The 20,966-nt window shown below is 43.2% G+C and overlaps 2 protein-coding genes across 2 annotated transcripts; both read right to left on the bottom strand.

Moving 5' to 3' along the window:
- Positions 1 to 9,183: 9,183 nt before the first annotated feature.
- Positions 9,184 to 10,843, bottom strand: LOC121594686 (uncharacterized protein K02A2.6-like). Its single transcript, XM_041918260.1, has one exon. It carries the CDS (start codon positions 10,841 to 10,843, stop codon positions 9,305 to 9,307), a length of 1,539 nt encoding a protein of 512 aa, XP_041774194.1. The 3' UTR covers positions 9,184 to 9,304.
- Positions 10,844 to 15,648: 4,805 nt separating this feature from the next.
- On the bottom strand, positions 15,649 to 16,426 carry LOC121594730. The gene is made up of 2 exons (XM_041918349.1): positions 16,329 to 16,426; positions 15,649 to 16,226 (listed from the first exon to the last, which is right to left on the bottom strand). Exons 1-2 carry the CDS (start codon positions 16,365 to 16,367, stop codon positions 15,954 to 15,956), a joined length of 312 nt encoding a protein of 103 aa, XP_041774283.1. The 5' UTR covers positions 16,368 to 16,426; the 3' UTR covers positions 15,649 to 15,953.
- Positions 16,427 to 20,966: the final 4,540 nt, after the last annotated feature.

Here is a 20,966-nt window from a genome sequence, read left to right as displayed (position 1 = left end):
TTTTTAAAAATTTCTCCAAATATGCTCGATTCAATCATCCAGTTTTTGGGGGTAGGTGTATCAAAAAGGGATGGTTGCGATCGTTTCTTGTCCTATAAGATGATCGATCCACCTCTTTCTTTTTAAGTTGACCCACAAATCGTGTTTCGCTAAAAAATCAGCCCCTATGATTGGTCGATGCATTTCAGCAAGAATGAAACAGTGCGAAAACAATCTCCTAAGTCCAAGACTTAACTGTAGCAACTTGGTTCGGTAAGTAGCAATAGGGCTACCATTAGCTGCTACTAGTTGGTGTTCAGCTTGTTTGATGACTTTTCCAAAAAGATTGTACGGTATGACGGACACGTCGGCTCCTGTATCTACAAGGAAGGTAAATGTTGTTTTTTCATCGTCAATGAAAAGACGAGAGGAGCCCAAAATTGCTCTCGGGTTGCCTGCCGCTGCCGTTGAGCAAATTAGTTTTTTTGCTGCGAAAAATTGCAGGGTTTTTGGCACCGTCGTGCTTGTTCACCAAACCGAAAATGAAAATAACACATGAGGTGCTTCCGAACCTGTGATGGTGTTCTTGCACGTTGTTGGCTCTGACATCTGTTTCGCTGTCTTCCTCTATTATTTCCTGTTAGGAAGGAAATTCTCCTTAGTCCAGTTTCATTCGAGGGATTTCTTCCCGAGCTTTCACTAGAAGAAACGCCTGCGATTGATGATACCGCTCCGGCTTGGGTTGCTTCCCACACGCTGTCTGCAATTTTAATCAGCTCATTGATTTCTCGGTTCCCGATGGCAATGAGCGCTACTTTCATTGTTTTTGGAAATCTTGAAAACCAAAGCTTACGAATTAGCTCGGAAGTGAGGTTTGCAGAATCACCGGCCAGCTGAACAATGTGTCTGTAAAAATCAGACGGACTACGATCACCCATTTGTACGTGATACAACAACTTAAGTGATTCGTTGTACTTCACTCACGTTAAGCCTTTCTAGAAGTTGGCTTTTTAAATGTGAGTATGAGTTGTTTGGTAATGGCAAAGTTATTATGTCCATTATTTTCAGCAAGACGTTTTTCGGGAGCACGCTTAGAACGTGAGAATCTTTCGGGCGTTCCCTTGTAACGTTTGACATATCGAACTCTGCTTCTGCTGCCACAAACCATGCACATGTAGCGTCTTCCCAAAAACAAGGCAATTTTGTGGAATTTTTTTCTATGGCCAAATGTGAGTTTTCTTGTTCCATCGCTCTCGCCACCGGTGACGGCCCCGTGGCTCGCACCGGAATTGCACTGGGACCAGCATTTTTATCATCACTTTCGTTCTTTGACATTTTGGGTTCACAGAAAATTCCCTACCTAATAAAAAAATGTACCTAATTCTCTCTAAAATGCTTACACTATTGAGTTGATTTTTTTTGTTTAACGAAAATTGCGTATTATGATGAAAAAAAATGTTTTAAATGTTTACGACGTATCACGAAACGATTGTAAATATGTATAAATATAGATTTATAGAAATAGGTCGGTAAATTCAAATTTAACGCATGTTAATATTTAACGCAATAATATATACGATAATAATATAATGATGGAACGCGGGAAAATACGTTATAATAAGAAAACAAAAATAAAATAAAGGAACGAGCTCACCGATATTGTGGCGTATAGCGTCAGCAGCCGGTAGGTCACCACGAGATTCTCAGCTCGTTGTTCTCAATAGCGGCTGCGGCGTTGTGGTTCATGCAGCAAAGACGATGCTGCGCCGATGAAAATCTCGACACGTTGTTGCGATGGCTGCGCCGACGAAAAACTGCACACGTCATGGACGATGTTGCACCGTAAAAAACTGCACCCGTCGTCCACGATGTTCCGCACGTTCGTTCACGTTGAAAACTGCGCCAGTTCGTTCATTATGATGTTTCGTCAAATGATTGGCACGTCATCTTATGCTGCTTCCCGTTGTGTTTTGCACAGCTCGATTTCTGCTGCGCGATGGGTTCACGTGGTTTGCCACATAGAGGATCGAGATGGCTGCTGCATGTGGTTTACACCATACAGGATCGCGATGGCTGCTTCACGAGGTTTACCACATAGAAAATCGCGATGGCTGCGTCACGTGGTTTGCCAAATAGAGGATCGCGATGGCTGCTTCACGAGGTTTGCCACATAGAAAATCGCGATGGCTGCGTCACGTGGTTTGTCAAATAGAGGATCGCGATGGCTGCTTCACGTGGTTTGCCAAATAGAGGATCACGATGGCTGCTTCGGCGTGGTCCCGTGTGGCACTTGTCAGGTTTCGGAGGGCTGGCTTCTTCCCGGTCCGAAAACGAAAAAAAACCCCTCCCCGGGCTACCCCATGGTCAGAAACGCGGATTTCACGATGGCATTCGCCCCGTACGTTGAATTGACAGGTTTCGTAGTAGCGGTAAAACACTGTCCACGCGGTAACGCGTTGCACTCTCCTTAATATTCCGACACGCAGTGTATGTGTCTGTGTGCGTTATACTCCAGTCCTGCGCTGCAGCACGATGATAACACGGACGTGATCAGCTGAAGAGGTGGGACCGTGATGTGCGTTAGCAATGATGGTTGTCGTTTCCTCTATCCATTAGCCATGCACTTAGCACTTGTTGCACCAATCACGACACTTTTCACGACACACTTCAGATCACGTCGGGGTCACCAATTTGTAGGTTTCTACAATTACAATCACTTTATTTATCGTGTGCAGCAGAACAGTTTTGTCGCAATATACAGGAGTATTAAGAAAAAGAGCATATACGATCGGATACTCCTATTTATACCTTCTCTCTCTCGCCTTACGCTCGCGCGCCTATTCCTTCTCGCGCACCTATCCTTTCTCACGCACCTACGCACTCTCGCGAGGCTACGCATTTCTCGCGCTCATTATGCGTGTCCTGCCCGACTCTCGCGTTATCTTCTAAACTCTTTAACTATCTACTTGAGACCCTGGTTAACCCTTAACATCGCAGACCTCAAGTGATGAGAAAAAGCTGTCCTTTCCAATTCACTTATTTTGAACAGGCTAACACCACAACGTCATTTTAAAACCATTAACCATTGGTTTCCGCACATAAAGCTTAGCAAATAGAACAGATTTCTTTGTTATTCAGTGCATTTTTGTGTGTCTATTGGTTTTATCGAAAAATGAAATATATTAACAAAAGATTTGATGATTTGTTTATGCACGAAATTTAAAATCATGTGAATAAGAGTTCTAATCTCACGTAGGGGAACTGGTGGTAGTTTCGACAACTTAAAGGCCATTGATCGTACTCGCAAGCGTAATTTTGATTTTCACTAGCGCATCTGGCTGCGGCTGGTGGAAGCTTTTTTTGGTCATCGAGGGAATGGTCATGCTAGATCTTAAAATTAAATAGTTTTTCCATCGTTTTTCATTGCAAAACTGGATGCAATGCGTGCAAAACATGTGTATCTACGTTTTACAAAACTTTTCTCTTCCGATTTAAGTAAAAAACATGGAAAATTAACGTATGTTCTGGAGCGGCTCCAAATTGTTTGGCAAAATGCTTCGGTCAGCCGCTGCCAGATGCGCTAGTGAAAATCAAAATTACGCTTGCGAGTACGATCAATGTAGCCCGGCCTTAAGGTTTTCCCCTGATTGCAATACTTCTGCCAATGTAAACTTACTAGTTGTTATATTTTCGTTTTTTTTTCAAGAACGCTAAGAAACGTTAACGCGTTACTTCCTTTAAAAACGATGTGTTCGGAAAGTCCTAGTTTATTTATATTTACTCGTAAACGATTTGCTACCACTTTGTTTCACGACCTTGCTCAAGCGCGCGCCATATCTTGCTCTCCGATCGGCACTCACGCATCGTGCCGAGCGCGCGTTCGCTGACCTCCCGATAGATCGCACACACACTTCTATCTACGCCCGATGAGTGTCCTCGGTAGCGATCTACGGGACCATCAGGTTGGCCCAAAACACTTGTAGCCATCGAAAAAGCTTTTTTGATTTATTAGGGCGGGCTACATTGATCGTACTCGCAAGTGTAATTTTTATATTCACTAGCGCATCTGGCGGCGACCAGCGCAAGCTAGATGTGGGTATAATTTAAGTGCCAAAATTATTCATACTTGGTGTCTCATCAAGTTTCGACCAGGCAACCTGTTTGCCGTAGGAAATGTTGATAAACGTCCATAAATTGCAACAAAGTAGGCAGTTAATTGTTGTTGTTGGAAAAATCGTCATTCATACAAAGCGCTGGGCAACATTTTTCCCCATCTCCCAATCTCTATCCATCATTGGGTAAAATTATAGCCTCCTCGACCCAAAACGTTTTTTGACATATAAATTATGCCAGCATCTAGCTTCAACCCGCCGCCGCTAGATGGCGTACACGTTCCAGCCTTAAGGCCGGGCTACATTGATCGTACTCGCAAGTGTAATTTTGATTTTCACTAGCGCATCTGGCGTCGGCTGGTGGAAGCTTTTTTTGGTCGTCGGGAGAATGGTCGTGCCGGATCTCAAATTTAAGTAGTTTTTTAACCGTTTTTTGATGCGAAAACGGCTGAAATACTTGCACAACATATTTATGTATCAATTACAAATCTTTCCCAGTCCAGTTAAAGTGAAAAACATCGAAAAATAACGTATTTTCTCGAGCAGTCCCAAATTGTTTGGCAAAATGCTTCGGTCAGCCGCCGCCAGATGCGCTAGTGAAAAACGAAATTACGCTTTCGAGTATGATCAATGTAGCCCGGCCTTTAAAATAAAAAACTATGATGGCCTGTAGTTTTCATTGAAGTTCAACAAAGTATTTCGTACCAATTTTATTAAAAATTAACACAAAACATTATTGAAATATGCGAAATAAATGAAGCTACAAGCAAGAACAAAAATGTCATTACAACTAGCATCGGACCAGACTCCATATAGTAGAAGCTGCGGAGGTAGCATCTGATTTACGGAATGAATGGTTAAGATTCCTTCAAAAAATAACCTGGCAGCAATCTTCCAGTAATCTTCTTTTTTTTATAAAATCGAAAAGTGTTCAATTTTATTTTTCTCTGCCAACTCGAAAGCCAAAAGTCGAACATCGGTCAATGTGATTCCAAGCCAGCGACAATTTTTTTTTTCTTCAGTTAAGCCTACCCGGCCTAAAATAAGCCTAAAATACGGTCAAAGTCATACGAATTTTAATTACCATATATAAAGTACATGTTTTGAGGACGAGTTTGGCAAACGTTCTGTGAGAGAATAATAGCTTAATTCCATAATTATAACTTCCTTGGTTGGTTGACAACTTGAGTTTTAAAGCTTCTACGGTATTTTTAATTGCGTGTTTGCTCAGCTTGATTTTTACGTTTGTCGTACATCGTTAAGAGATATCTGTATAAAATACAGGCAATTTCAAATTACGATTTAAAAAAAAATTATCATGCTACAAATAAGCATTACACTACTACCAAGTGGGGTGTCGATTATACCCCTATTGGCCGCACAAGTTTTAGTAACATTTTATATTATACAGTAATTATCCGATATACGCTATCGTACGGGACCGAGCGCAATAGCGTATTTTGAGTTTTCGCGTATAGCGGATTCCTATGGAAAAATAGTTTATACCAGTTCGAGGGTTGAAAAATATCGCCACAGAGTTTTGCGTTATAGTTTTTTGTTATAAAACAGATATCTTTTGCACAAATTTAATGCAAAACACATTAAGAACATTAAGGAAATTTAAAAAGAGCATAAAAAACAGGTGTCCCCCGAGATACGACTGTATTTGGGACCAAAAAAATGTCCCAAAGCAAGGCGTAAGTCGAAAAAGTCGTATGTCGAATATCTATGAATACTAAGTTTATAACCGAATTTGAAGAGTTGGAATTTATGATATCGTGTATTTTATTCAAAATAATGTTCGATAATGTAATAATTATATTTTAAAAGCCGTACACTATATAAATATTCAAGATAAAGTAATTGTGGAATCATTGAAAATGTGTGTATAACGATTATCAGCCCAGAAATTCAAAAAAATACATCAATTTCTTGTCAATGACAACTTTTAACTGTTAAAATCAAAATCGTCGTATCTGCGAATCGTCGTAACTCGAGGGGGTCGTATCTCGGGGGACGCCTGTATTTGCAAAAAACACAAGGAGTTGTCAAATTTAGAGGAATCGCGTACAGTCTGTTCCCGAGTTACGCGGTTTCTGCGTTCCCGACGAATCCGCGTAACTCATATATCCGCGTAAGTCGAATTTCACGTTTTTTGACTAAAATACTATTGATTACTCGGATTTTTTTTATTTTATTTAGTACTTTTATACACTTTATCATTTATTTGATATTATTCGTGCAGAAAATTCTGATATTTCTGACTTTAAAGCGATTTCAATTTGTTAGCCAAAATGCAATTTATAACGAACTTGAAGCAAATTGTACCGATTTGACATTTTTTATCTGTCATATTTATAAAACCGCGTATCTCCGAATCCGCGTAAGTCGAGAACCGTGTAACTCGAGAACAGACTGTACTGCGAATTCGCGTATATCGAGTAACGCGTACTGCGAATAATTGCTGTATAGTTAAATATAAAAATTACGCCCTGTAATACTGAACAAATCAATAGTGTTTATAAAACAATACTATTAACACGGAAACTAAAATCTTTTTGAAATAACGCCACAATTCCATAAGTCCCAGAAGTAAAAACTTACATAGGCTGTCAATCAGAACCACCATGTGTTTATTTTGTTGTTTTTTGACAATTGATAAGTTTCTGATCAGTGAAATGTAATTCAAATATTCGAAACAGTTGACATAAATGATATGTACTAGTTTTTTTATTCTCCAAAAAGTTCTATAAATAAAAAACGGCAAGGTGTCGAACTTACCCGCAGTGTAGAACCAACCCGGACTTCCCCTAGATTGTCCATGCGGCTCGTAGATAATGAGGAATTAATGTGAAAATTGAAAAAAAAAATGATTCCTTAGTTTATATCATCAAAAATGTCGAAAACACAATGAATTTTAGAAAATGTAATGTGATGAGTGATGTGATCAACGCGTACCATCGCGGTAGGTCAGTGTTTCGCTGACATGTATCGATGTATGATATGTCCGAACTACTCGGACTATTGCACACAGCTTCTAGTTAAAGTTTTGTCAATTTGAAAGTCAACTTAAGAGTAAAGCGGTGATGAGCTATCGGCTCCTTTTATATCGCATGGTTGCTATGCTTGCTAAGTGTTGCTATGTGTTCCATTATCCCTGTGGTAACTGGGATCCAACATTTCCCCCCTTAAGGTTTGAACATCCAATAGGGCTTGAAGCGAGCAGGAAGTTGGATTGTTCGTCGCGGTCTGTCCATTGTGGTTGTTGCCTGTTCGCTTAGTTCTACTGGTACAGGAGTTTGTTCGTTGTCTACTGGTACGACCATTGAACCGTCGCTGTTTTCGTGTTCATCTTCTGAAATATCTTCTGTTAAGAAGGAGTTGCTCTGGCTGACGGCTACTGCTTCTTCATCCTGTGAATAAACATCTGCATAAATTTCGGTTGATGGTACTTCAACAGGAAATTGTAGGCCGAAATTGTCGAAAAAGATAGATAGTGGAGTAGACTGATCGGTATGTTGGCTGGTTTCGGTGAAGCGCGACTTGAGCTGGTTGGCATGCGATCTTATCAGTCGTTGTTGATCCTCAAGGAAAATGTTGTAGTTGACAGAACCGATCTTTTCAATTATGGTGCCAGGTTTCCATTGCCAAAAATTTGCTTGATGAACCTTTACGTAAACCGATTCTCCGTGCTGAAAACTTCTCTTGACAGCCCCGTGCTTGCGGTTGAACGCATCGTTCTGCAATGTTCTATCTCTTCGCACTGTGTGACCATCTTCACTTGTGGTTGGCCGTAGCAATGCGGAAACAGTACGAAGAGGTCTGTTGAACATCAATTCAGCCGGGGATTTTCCACCCAGATCACTGGAAGGAGTGGAGCGGTACACTTGTAAGAAAGTGACTAGAGCTTCTTCGAGCGTCTCTCCCCCCGAACGAATTTTTCGAAGGCTTCTTTTCAACGTGTCCACAAATCTTTCAGCAAGACCGTTTGATTGTGGATGGTATGGAGCAATTCGAATGTGTCGAATACCTTTTTTAGTGCAGAACGTCAGGAATTCGGGGCTTGAAAACTGGGTGCCGTTGTCCGAAACGATTACTTCCGGAACTCCGAATGTTGCGAATGATTGCTTCAGCAATTTGATCGTGGCTTTCGCTGTTGTTGTTTTGGTCATGTATACCTCAGGCCACTTGGAGTAGGGATCCGCTATGATCAGGAAGAAAACTCCATCTACCGGACATGCGTAGTCGATATGGATCCTCGACCATAGTTTGGTAGGTACTGGCCAAGATTCCAACGTGGTCTTGGTTGGAGTCTTGCTAGCAGTCGAACACGGATTGCAGCGTTTTACGAAATCCTCAATTTCGTTATCGATGCCAGGCCAGTACACAAAGCTTCGTGCAATTGCCTTCATCCGAACAATTCCCGGATGGCCTCGATGAAACTGTTGCAGGATCCTTCGTCGAAACTGGGCCGGAACGATGACTCTGTTGCCGAACATGACACATCCGTCAATCATGCTGAGCGATTCCCGTCGTAGAAAATACGGTTGAACTGCAGCGGAAAGGTTCTGGGAGCAGCTGGGCCATACGTCGCGTATGTGTTGAGCAACAGATTGGAGTGTGGCGTCGGTTGTTGTAGCCTTTTGCAATGCTGCAAATGAAACACCTTTTCTGTTGTGTCAGCAAAGAATGCTTACCAAATCTTCCTCAAGGCTCAGCGCAGCGATAACGTATTCTTCTTCGGGTTGGATGGTCTGGTCGATCAGTCGGGACAACAGATCTGCACATCCGAATTCGTTGGTGGATACATGCTGAATCTCGAAGTCGTAATTCAGCATCGTGAGAGCCCACCGTTGTAGTCGGTTCGCAGTGTGTAGGGGAATCCCCTTCTTAGAACCGAAGATGGAAAGTAGTGGCTTGTGGTCAGTCAGCAGTGTGAAATGGCGTCCCAACAGATACTTATGGAATTTGGTCACTGCATAGACCAACGCAAGCGCTTCCTTCTCTGGTTGTCCATAATTACGCTCCGCGGGTGCGAGCGTCCTCGAAGCGTGTTGTACTGCCTTCATGCTTCCATCAGGGAACTGGTGAAAGATGACTGCCCCGATGCCTGTGCTTGATGCATCCGCAGCCACGATGATTGGAAGCTTAGGGTCGTAATGCATTAGCAGCAGGTTTGATTGAAGCGTCCTTTTGAACTGGTCGAAAGCCTGTTAGCATGCCGGGGTCCACTGCCATTTCACGTCCTTCTTCAACAGCTGGTCCATTGGATGCCGCAATTCGTGAATGTTGCGCACGAACCTACCGTAGAAGTTGACCGCACCCAGGTACGATCGAAGCTCGGGAACGTTGGTTGGCGGTGGGAGTGCAGCAATAGCCTTCACTTTCTCGGGGTCTGGACGAATGCCTTGTTTGTCCACAATGTGCCCCAAATAGCCGAGTTGTGATTGAAAGAAATGACACTTCTCAGCCTTCACGTGGAAACCATACTCTTTGAGCCGCTGGAAGAGTAGGTTGAGTGACGTTGCGTGTGAGCTGATGTCCTTTCCAAACACGATGACATCATCGATGAAAGAGCGGACACCAGGTATGTCTGCTATCATTCCATCCACCACACGTTGAAATACGCCCGGCGCAGATTTCACTCCGGGAGCCAGACGATTGAACCGGAACAATCCTCGATGCGTGTTGATTGTGAGCAGCTTCTTGGAGTCGTCATCCACCTCAAGCTGCAGATACGCATCGGAAAGATCGACGATGCTGAAAACGGTGCTGCCGTTGAGTTGGGCGAAAATTTCCTCCGGCGTCGGAAGCGGATAGTGATTTGGTTCCAACGCCTCGTTTAGCCCCGTCGAGTAGTCTGCACATATGCGCACTCGACCGTTAGGTTTGCGCACTGCCACGATGGGAGCAGCCCATTCGGAGAAATCGACAGGTTCGAGGATGCCCAATGATTGTAACCGTGTGAGTTCAGCATCGACCAATGGAATGGTGTTGAAAGGAACTGGGCGCTTTGGACAGAAAATAGGTTTAGCATTTGGTTTGAGAAAAAGCTTTACCTTCAATTTCCTGCAGTGTCCCAGTGAATCATTGAAAACATTTGCATGCTTTGCTCGAAATTCACTAATCTGCTGATCGATCGACTTCGTCGTTACTTGATTGCAAACGGAGTCGAGAGGAACTGACCACAGCTTGAACAGGTCAATCCAGTCGATGCCGAGAAGGTTGAGGTTGGCAGTCGTCGTTACGAAACATCTGCCTCGAGCAGTTTTTCCGTTGATGCTGACGTCGCACTGGAACTCACCCATCAGATGAAGTGGTTTGCCCGACGCGTTGATTGCTTGGATCGTCGGTTTGATGATTGAAGGGTTACCCAAGTTGTTCCAGGTTTGCTTTGATATCACCGTGATATCGCTTGCTGTGTCCAGTTGGAGCCTGGTAGCCACGCCGTTGATCAAAGTAGGCACGTACTTTCGGTTACTGGAACGGTTAGCGATGTGGTTCACAATGTGGTTCACGATGTATACTCCTCTAGCGTTGACTTTCCGAGGGTTGTTTTGTCTATTTGCTGGCTGATTCGTTTGCTGATTTGATGGCTGATTCGATGGTGAATGATTCGATGTTTTCTTTTCCCCTCCGCCTGGAACTGTCTGCCGTTTGGAATAACAGCCGCAATAGCCTTCCTTGTGGCCAATTCGGTTGCACTGTTTGCACTGGTGCTCCGAAAACGGACAGTTCCGGACAAAATGCATTTGTCCGCATTGCCAACAAGGGGTGCGAGGCAGCTTAACTTCCGTTTTTGAAGTGTGTGGATGATGAAACCTTCCCTTCTCCTGGACAGCGTGAACCGCTTGTTTCGAGCTTGACTGGCGCTCAATCATCGATGTGTCCTCCTTGAGATTAACGAGTCGTTGATATTCGTTAATCAAGGTCTGAAGATTCACGGGAGCTTCTGCTGTTTCACATTCAATCCGGGAAAGAAGCCTTGGACGCGTGTCGGCGTGATTCCATTTTCCGGGTCGAACGAAAATTCACTGATGTTGGTTGCCAAGGATTCGAGAGTTTGCTCCGTATTGTTCGGCTGTGCCAGCTTCTGCAGGAGTTCTGTCATCAAAAGGATTGCTTGCTGTAGTTCTGCCATCGCTTCTTTCGTTGTGCTTCAAAATTTCAAAATCCTCGTCGCCAAATTGATATGTCCGAACTACTCGGACTATTGCACACAGCTTCTAGTTAAAGTTTTGTATTTGAAAGTCAACTTAAGAGTAAAGCGGTGATGAGCTATCGGCTCCTTTTATACCGCATGGTTGCTATGCTTGCTAAGTGTTGCTATGTGTTCCATTATTCCTGTGGTAACTGGGATCCAACAATGTAGAATCATACTTTGTTCGAAGCGGACTTTTCAACACTTGATCGTCCAGGCGATCATAGAAACCTTTAGGAGGTTTCCCTTACTGGAAACGTTGGAGTTTAGAGGCCTTACCTTGGGAAGGGGGACATAACTAAACTCTTTAAATGAGAAGTCGATAGATGTAGGATGGGCATACAGGCGGTCCCCGAGATACACGGTACCTCTTATACGCGGATTCGGAGATACGCGGTTTTCCAAATTTGACAGTTCTTTGAGCAAATTGTACTGATTTGACACATCCATTGTGAAATACCAAATAATTTCCGTATTGAACGAATGTAAAAAATGTTAAAGTTAGCAACCTCTGCTTAACTATTTGTTGACGGCGGAACTCGGGCCAGGCCACGCGAAGGAAAGGCCTTCAGTGTCCTGAGATCCAACCGAAAACAAATTTATATAAAGATGGGTTTCTGCCCGAAAGGAGTTACCAAAATAAATTGTACATTAAACTTTCGGCTAGTGTTCGCGGTTCGTGGGAACCTATGCTTCGAAAGTGGCACAATTCATAACTTTTCGGATGGGGGCAGAGGGACCCGGATGAGACCTAAAGAAAAACCTAGGAAAGGCCAAGACGTTCAAAGAAAATCGAGACGTTTTCCGTTCAGTTTCTAAATTAGATCTAACGTTTATTTGACAAAATTGGTTCTTATATACTAACATTTTTGAAGGGTGAACGTGTACACGTTGTTTAATTGTATGGGTGCCAGTGTATGAAAGTACCGTGGCCAAGGTCTGTTGAAATACCAGGTCACATATTAACCCCGTTTTCACTGCTAAGCTGAAGAAGAATCAGCTAAGAAAAGTGACGTCTGGATTACCGCGTGTATATACAAGGAATGTGATTGTATGTGTGCGAGGCTAGTTTCCAATGTTTACGATCTGAATGATGCAAAACAACAAGAAGGACATTAAGTTAACATTTTCCGTAAATTTAAGATAAAATCATTGTTCAGTGATTTGTGATCACATAAATTATTCATCGCGCAATATCTGTACTATTACAATCTAATGTTCGTGGCTCATTTTATCATCTGGAAAGTGGTTAAGATACGTGGTCATATGTGATATGATATTTGATAAACTCAGTTCCTTGTGATATGTTAGTCTATTATAATATAAACATCATCTCATACTATATTTTAGGTGCCTCCTAGACTAGACCGTATATATCAAACCCAATTCGATGAAATTGAATAAACGCGCCAACAGTGAGTTTGGTCACCCGTCCTAATTATATGTAGCCATTTGGTTGTGGTTTCCGTGTCGGATGGTGGCATATGATTCTTGTACACATGGCGGAAGCAAAATCACTTGTTATGATTCTATTATTTGGCGCTTCCAGATTCCATCCATCCAGATCCAGAAAAACATTACAGAACCAACGTGATTTAGTTTTTGAGCTAGCGTTATATACAATTCCGGAAGTGATGTTTTCGACGTACGGTATGATATTTGGTTTTACGAAGGTATTCATTTTACTAAATTTATTTTGTCTTTTAGGGTCCAAACTACTCAATCCTGATATGGATTGTATAAGCGAATTACACTACTCTTACAAGCTGAACCAAACATATTTTATAAACATTATTCGTGCGACTTAATGCAAAAATAGAACAGCTACAGTTAGTGAGTGAAACGATATCACTATCAACAGTTTAATCATCTCTTAAAACATTTAAAAGGAAATTCTACATCACAGTTCATGTATTCTACGCTTAAGCACATGTACGCATTACTAAAGAACGTTGTTCAGGCAAGCCCTGTCACTTCATATCGTGCTTAACGAAACACGAACAGTCTTCGTTCAATTTCGAGTGTTCGGCTCGATCGAGTAGTTTATAAATAACAGTGAATGTCGTAAATAAAGCTCTCTTTCAATTTTGCTACACAACGAATAACTGCTGGTAAATATTAAAGGTTTGAAAGTTACACCGAAACGCGGAAAATAAATTATCCGAAATAGTGAGATTAAACATTGGTGCCGTGACCAGGATTAAGACGAATCTGGTTTTCTAAATCTTAATTATTCTCGCGATAATCACTGTTTGCGCGCGTGTAACTGTGCTTTAGTCGCCTCACAATCGACCAAGTTCACTGTGTCCGCGAAATTTAGCGTTTTTTGTCAAACCGCACTATGACTGCTCCGATAAACGTTTTGTCGTCCAGAAGGACAGTTTTACTAGCAGTATTGGCTAAGCACGAAAAGTTTTTGGCCGAATTTGACCCGGAACGGGATGCAATCGAAATCAATATTCGCATTGCAAGGGTCCAGAAGCTTTCCGTTGATTCGGAAGCAATTCAGGCCAAATTGGAAGATGCAGCGGCCACCGAGGAAGTGATAAGTCACAATGCCGCGTTACAAGAAAACTCTCAATCATCTAGGCGAAAAAACGGAGGCATGGAGCTGCTTGTTAGAACACTTAATGTGCACAAAATTGCCTACCTCCACATTAAGAGATTGGGAGGAAAATGCCTCAACTAGCCAAAATCCTAGTTACGAAGGATTAATCGCATTTTTACAGCGCCGTATGCGAGTGTTGGAAACCTTACAGGTAAACATTACCGAAGCTCCCTCTACCGTGAACCAAACGCACTATGCACATAAACATGCTCCGCCTATGCGCTTAGCAAGCTTTCCGTCAACATCACACGACACACGCACATGCCCTTTATGCCACTCCGATCACAACTTATCGAAATGCCCGCGTTTCATGCAAATGTCACCGGAGGAACGGTACCGAAACACAATGACACTGAAATTGTGCTTGAATTGTTTGCGCGACAATCACCGTGTGCGTGATTGCTCATCGCAATACAAGTGCAGACACTGCAATTCAACACACCACTCGCTTTTACACTCTTCACAAAATTACGGCACATTTTCCACTGCGAACACGTCAGCTGCGCAAAATGCTTCCGTACACAACACACACAACACAGACGATCACACGGCAAACACGCAACGCACTTATGTAGCAGCATTGAGGCAAACTACGGAACAAGTTCTGCTTCAAACTGCACTGGTAAACATTGTTGATTGCGCATGGCATAATGCATCCTGCACGCGCACTTTTAGATAGTGCCTCCCAGCCAGATTTGATGAGTAGCCGTTTTGCTAATCGGCTAGGTATCAAATCGGGCACGGTCGACATCACACTGATTGGTGCTGGTCAATCGGCCACCCCGGTGCGGAAATCGATGCGCACCACGGTATCTTCCAGAACGAGCCCTTATGCAATTAATGTTGAGTTTTTGATAGTCGAGAAGCTTATTGCTGATTTGCCCGCACATGATGTGTCCACCAGTGGCTGGAAATTACCGCCACATATTATGTTCGCCGACCCCCATTTCGAGAAGTCGGCACCGATTGACATTATTCTCGGTGCCCGGCACTATCACACGTTCTTTGTAAGCGGGGCGCAATATAAAATGTCATCAAATCTCCCAGTCCTGATGGAGAGCGTATTCGGCTGGGTCGTGAGTGGATCCGCATCTACCTCTCAGCCAGCAACATCCAATACTTTTCATACTTCATCCGTGGTGTGCATGGTTTCACTAGAAGAATCAATAGAGCGTTTCTGGAAAGTAGAAGAACTACAGGTTAACGATGGCTATTCTCCTGAGGATCGCAAATGTGAGCAATTTTACAAGGATACAACACAGCGAGACAAAGCTGGTCGTTATCTGGTATGCTTACCTAAACAAGCAGACTTCGATGATAAGCTTGGCCTTTCGAAGGCAGCAGCATTAAGGCGTTTTAGTTTGCTAGAAAGGAGGTTAGAACGAGATCAAAAGGTAAAAGCGGCGTACCATGATTTTATGCGTGAGTATCTGGAGCTTGGGCACATGTCACGCATAAAAAACCCCTCCGACGACGAACGCGCGTATTATCTGCCTCACCATCCCGTGTTCAAAGCCGCTAGCTCCACAACAAAGGTTCGCGTGGTATTTGATGGTTCAGCTAAGACGTCCACCGGCTTTTCGCTAAACGATGCGTTATGCGTCGGTCCTGTCGTGCAGGACGATCTGCTCGACATAATTTTGCGCTTCCGCACATATAAAGTAGCCGTTGTTGGAGATATTGCGAAAATGTATCGACAAGTATTGCTTCATCCTAACGACCGGAAATTTCTACGCATTTGCTTTCGATTTTCGCCTCACTCGCCAATCGAATATTTTGAGCTGAATACAGTTACCTATGGCTTAGCCCCCTCATCATTCTTAGCAACCAGAACATTGCTGCAGCTTGCAAACGATGAGGGCGACTCTTGTCCCAATGCTTCAGCTGCTTTGAAAACTAATTTCTACGTTGACGATTTCATCGGTGGTGCTGATTCCATCGAAAATGCTCGCCAGTTACGAATCGAGCTTTCTCAATTGCTCGCCAAAGGCGGCTTCGAGCTGCGAAAGTGGACATCCAATCAGCTCGAGGTGCTCGCCGGTTTAAATGCGGATCAAATCGGCACACAGTCAGCGCGGCAATTCTTACCACACGAGACGGTAAAGGCTCTTGGTGTTTCATGGGAGCCAGAGCATGACGTTTTATCTTTCGAATCCGCAATATCCAGTGATGTGTCCATTCCGACAAAGCGATCCATTCTATCTAACGTAGCTCGCATGTTCGATCCGCTGGGCCTGATCTCCCCGATTGTCATTCGGGCCAAGATGATGATGCAGGAATTATGGTTGCAGAAAGCTGGTTGGGACGAGTATGTTCCAGATACTATCTGTAAGAAATGGAAAGCAATACAACAGGATTGGCAACTCATCTCTGAATTCAAGGTTAGTCGTTATGCGCTTCTACCTGGTGCGCGTATTCAGCTACATACCTTCTGTGATGCATCGGAAGCAGCATATGGAGCCTGCATTTATGCGCGTTGTGAAGGCGAAAGTGGGCAGATACGCATAACGTTGCTTTCTTCCAAATCGCGTGTGGCACCGCTCAAGCGCGTCACACTGCCCCGCCTTGAACTATGCGCTGCTGTATTAGGAGCACACTTGCATCACCGGGTAAAGAAGGCGATGGGGATCAACGTTGCAGAGTCTTTCTTTTGATCGGATTCCACCATCACCTTAACCTGGATCAGCGCCACACCCAACACATGGGCAACGTTTGTGGCTAACCGGGTATCTGAAGTGCAGCATTACTCACACCCGCGGCAGTGGAGACATGTACCCGGCGCGTCTAATCCTGCTGATCTGGTTTCACGAGGCACGTCAGCCGCTGATTTCCTGAAAAGCAAACTGTGGAGCTTCGGTCCGGATTGGCTATCTTTGCCCGCTTCCATCTGGCCCAACTCTAACCCAGAACCAGCCAACGAAACGAATCTAGAGATTCGCCAGGTGAGTGCTGCCGTTGTACACACAACCACTAATCACCCTTGGTTTGCGTTGTGTTCTAGCTACAAGCGATTGCTGCGTATCGTATCATACTGCATTCGCTTCACACGTAACGCTAAGGAAAAGGCACGCACTCAGCGAACAGCAGCACAGCACCCCGCACCTTTAATCGTCACACCCGAGTACATGGAAGCAGCAAACACTGTGTTAAGCCGCCTAGCACAGCAGGATGCATTTTCAGCTGAACTCGGGCAGCTTCCAGCGCAGCGCATCACTCCCAGCCGGCCTTTTAGTGTTACCGGAGTGGATTACGCCGGTCCATTATACCTGAAGCCAGCCCATAAACGAGCCGCTCCGGGAAAATGCTACCTCTGCGTGTTTGTTTGTTTTTCCAATAAGGCCGTACACTTGGAGCTGGTAAGTGATCTAACTACTGCTGGTTTTTTAGCTGCATTACACAGATTCACAGCACGACGCGGTTTACCGGCACACATACACTCGGACAACGGGAAAAACTTCGAAGGCGCGGCGAGGGAGCTTCACGAGCTGTTCGAAATGTTTCGCGATGAACAGCAGCTACATCTAATTGTGACAGATTGCACTAACCGCGGTATCAATTGGCACTTCACCCCTCCCAAGACACCACACTTCGGCGGATTGTGGGAAGCAGCTGTGAAGACCGCCAAGCGACACCTTTTTCGGCAGTTAGGCAGCACGCGACTATCCTACGAAGGCTACACAACGGTCCTACACCAGATTGAGGCGGCGATGAACTCGCGGCCTCTCCTACCTATGTCAGACGACCCTAACGATATATCGGCACTTACCCCAGCGCATTTCCTCGTGGGCACATCGATGCATGCTGTCCCCGAGCCGGACTACACCCACCTTCGTTCCTGCACCCTCAGCGACTTGCAGAAGTGGCAAGTAATGGTGCAACGCTTCTGGAAACACTGGACGACGGAATACCTGCAAGAGATGCAACGCGATAACACCATGGCGAAGAGGAACGACAGCATCTTACCTGGCAGACTGGTCATTCTGAAGGACGATTTCCTCCCCCCAACACGTTGGCCACTCGCACGTATCGTACATGTGCACACCGGAGACGACAAGCTGACACGGGTAGTAACACTGAAAACATCAAAAGGTATCGTAACTCGTCCGATAACAAAAATTTGTATCTTACCTGTGGCAGAGGCCGACGAGAGCACATGCACATAATTTCCGTTTATTTTGATTGTTTTTGTTTGGATTGTTGACATTCGTCAAGGGGGGGGAGGATGTTCAGGCAAGCCCTGTCACTTCATATCGTGCTTAACGAAACACGAACAGTCTTCGTTCAATTTCGAGTGTTCGGCTCGATCGAGTAGTTTATAAATAACAGTGAATGTCGTAAATAAAGCTCTCTTTCAATTTTGCTACACAACGAATAACTGCTGGTAAATATTAAAGGTTTGAAAGTTACACCGAAACGCGGAAAATAAATTATCCGAAATAGTGAGATTAAACAAACGTATATAGATTAATTAGATAATATTTAACATGTAGAAAAATCGTACAGCTTTGATATGTTGAGAAATTTAAGGTTAATTGTTAATAGTAGCTTCATCGTTGCTCTCGTTTTTTTTTTTTTTTTGTTATCGCGGAGTGAAACCTTCAAAAGGCACCCACGACTTCCATGTCGTGGGTAGTGTGGGATTCATTGATCGTAACCCATCTGTATTACAGATTAGCTTACGATCAATGCGACCGCACTAAAACACTCCGCGTACCTTTTATCTTCCTTTAGGCGTTTGTGTGATGGCCCATCTTGATCCTTAGTATGTCCTCCACGCTGATATCTAGAAAAGAAATAGTAAGAAAAGAAAAGAAAAAGAAAAGAAAAGAAAAAGAAAAGAAAAAGAAAAAAAAGAAGACAAAAAGAAGCTGGCTGCCATCCGGGATAAGTTGCTCCGTCACGGTTGAGGCTTCTGGTTATCCATCACTCATCATTAGGTTCATTTTAAATCGTTTTTCGGCTGCTAGTTTCAGTGGGCTTTCCTCAATATTTTCGTTAGATGAGAAGGACATATATTTTCGGATACTTGTAGGATATTCTTTTATATACACCTGTTCGACAGATTTAGCGTCATTAGATTGGTCTGACGTTAAGACATTCCAGTTGCCTGGAATGCCTGCCCCCCTCCTGGTTGGCCATGTACCATCATCCGCCCAAGGGGTTGGGACTGGGCCCGTGTACCCAAGCTTGGATATACGATGATACATGTTACCACTGCACGAAACGGACGTCGCAAGATAGGAGTTGAGTAAGAGAGCCTATATTAACCTTCAAGGAGGTGTCGGATCTTACCCCATTTGCAGATAATTTGGTGGTATAGTGCGTTTAGTTTATTATCCTTCTCATCTTTTTTATTCCTTTTGGATCTTGCTGTTGCGATTTTCTTTTGCGGCTAGTTGTGCCATTAGCTTCAAAGCTGGCTTTCATGTTCAAATATCGCATGCGAACTATCACTCTCTGTTTTGCGAATGATTTAACTATCTCTGAGGGTAATTCGACTTGTTTCTGTATATTAACCGCTAATCTCCGTACGATTAATGTTTTCTTATTAAATTTACCATTTTTGTGTAATTTTTGGAATATTTTTTCCATTTTCTTTCCAATGTTCATAAACTCTTCACTGGGTTTGTGTAGTCCACCCAGCGACAAATGGTCCACAAATGTTGGTGGTTGGCAATAGCTATGCTCATTAAAAATTTTAAATGTTTGTATTCCTAGGTTTAAGCTGGGATACTTTTCGTTAAATTTTTTGCGAGGTAACCCATAATGTATTGCAATCCATCTTCTTCTTGTTCTGTCATTGTTAAAGGATTACTGCTCGCCGTACTGATAATATCACTATCTTCTGAGCTTATTAATCCATTAGCTTTTTCCATGCGTTGCATGTCTGGGAAGTTCGGTACTATTTCGGCTCCTGAAAACACCGTTGCAGCTATATATTCCTCCGGCTCTTCATTTAAATTACTTTCTTCAACGTTAGGTTCCACTGTCGTCAAATATTCATCCGGTTCTTGGTTGTTTTGTTGTCCGGTATGAGTTTGATTCCGTAATATGGTTGGGGATTTTCCAAGTATCATTATTCTTATACGGTAAAGACAGCTCAACGGCGATGGGTGATCATTCACCCCTCCTTTTTGTCTTACTTGCGAGAAGAAGTTCTCCAGTACATCTTGGTTAAGCTGTTAAAGAAAATTATAATACGAAGATAGAATAGATTATTTTAAACATTTTAAATAACTATACAGCATTGCACGATGGACAATAAACTTGGCCCAACATTTGCTGCTTTATACAATGCATAAATACTTGCCTTATATGTTGATATGAATTTGACTGCGTTTTTATGCTTTTCCTTCATGTCGTCAAACAGCATTTGTAGAGCAGTTGTTTGCATAATCACAGATTTTTGAAATGTTTGTAACGAAGATTTTCCCAACGCAATGGAATTCTCCATTAACTCGCGCATATCGTTGAGGGCCTTTCGCTGCATTTCGTTACCAATATACGATTTTTTGTAGTCTTCTTTTGCAAATGGTGAATACGAATTTGAGACACTGAACCATAAATCAATTTTTTCTATAAAATCTGCCAAATCACTTGCTTCTGTAGTGTCATCGTATCTCCGTAATGAAATTGCCACTGTACGCGATAGAAGTTGCGCTGCTTTCCGAACATTTTGTTTTTCTTGGCTAGTCATTCTTATGTGTCCTGTGTTTATTTTAAATATGGGTGTAATTTCTGCAGCCATTCTACCTTCAAGAATTTTTTTGAGTGGTTCAATAGTAATATTTTTTTCTTTATACTTAAATCCATGGTCCACTAGCCAGTTTCTCGTTAATTTCAGCAAATGCGGCACATCAGGAACAACGTACACATTTTTTTTTGTGACGGGATGCGGAAAGAATGGGTTATTATAATCTGCTCCCAGTTCTTTCCAACAGCTCGTATTTGCTGGGCAATTATCACTTACTATTGCAACAACATTTATATTAATCTCGCTCAGTCTGTTTATGATACTTATAATTATGTCTTTTGTCATACTTTGATCAAATCCGATGTATATTGG

Source organism: Anopheles merus, chromosome 2L, assembly GCF_017562075.2.
Source record: "Anopheles merus strain MAF chromosome 2L, AmerM5.1, whole genome shotgun sequence".
Classification (NCBI taxonomy): domain Eukaryota; kingdom Metazoa; phylum Arthropoda; class Insecta; order Diptera; family Culicidae; genus Anopheles; species Anopheles merus.
This window is presented reverse-complemented; position numbering and strand designations above follow the sequence as displayed.

What these genes read in the sequence shown, in the direction of transcription:
- LOC121594686 (XM_041918260.1), bottom strand. Translation starts at nt 10,843, where the DNA reads ATGCATTTTGTCCGGAACTGTCCGTTTTCGGAGCACCAGTGCAAACAG.
- LOC121594730 (XM_041918349.1), bottom strand. Translation starts at nt 16,367, where the DNA reads ATGCAGGCTCCATATGCTGCTTCCGATGCATCACAGAAG. An exon ending in CTTCCGATGCATCACAGAAG is followed by an intron (nt 16,227 to 16,328) that starts GTATGTAGCTGA and finishes CATTTCTTACAG; the next exon opens with ATAGTATCTGGAACATACTC.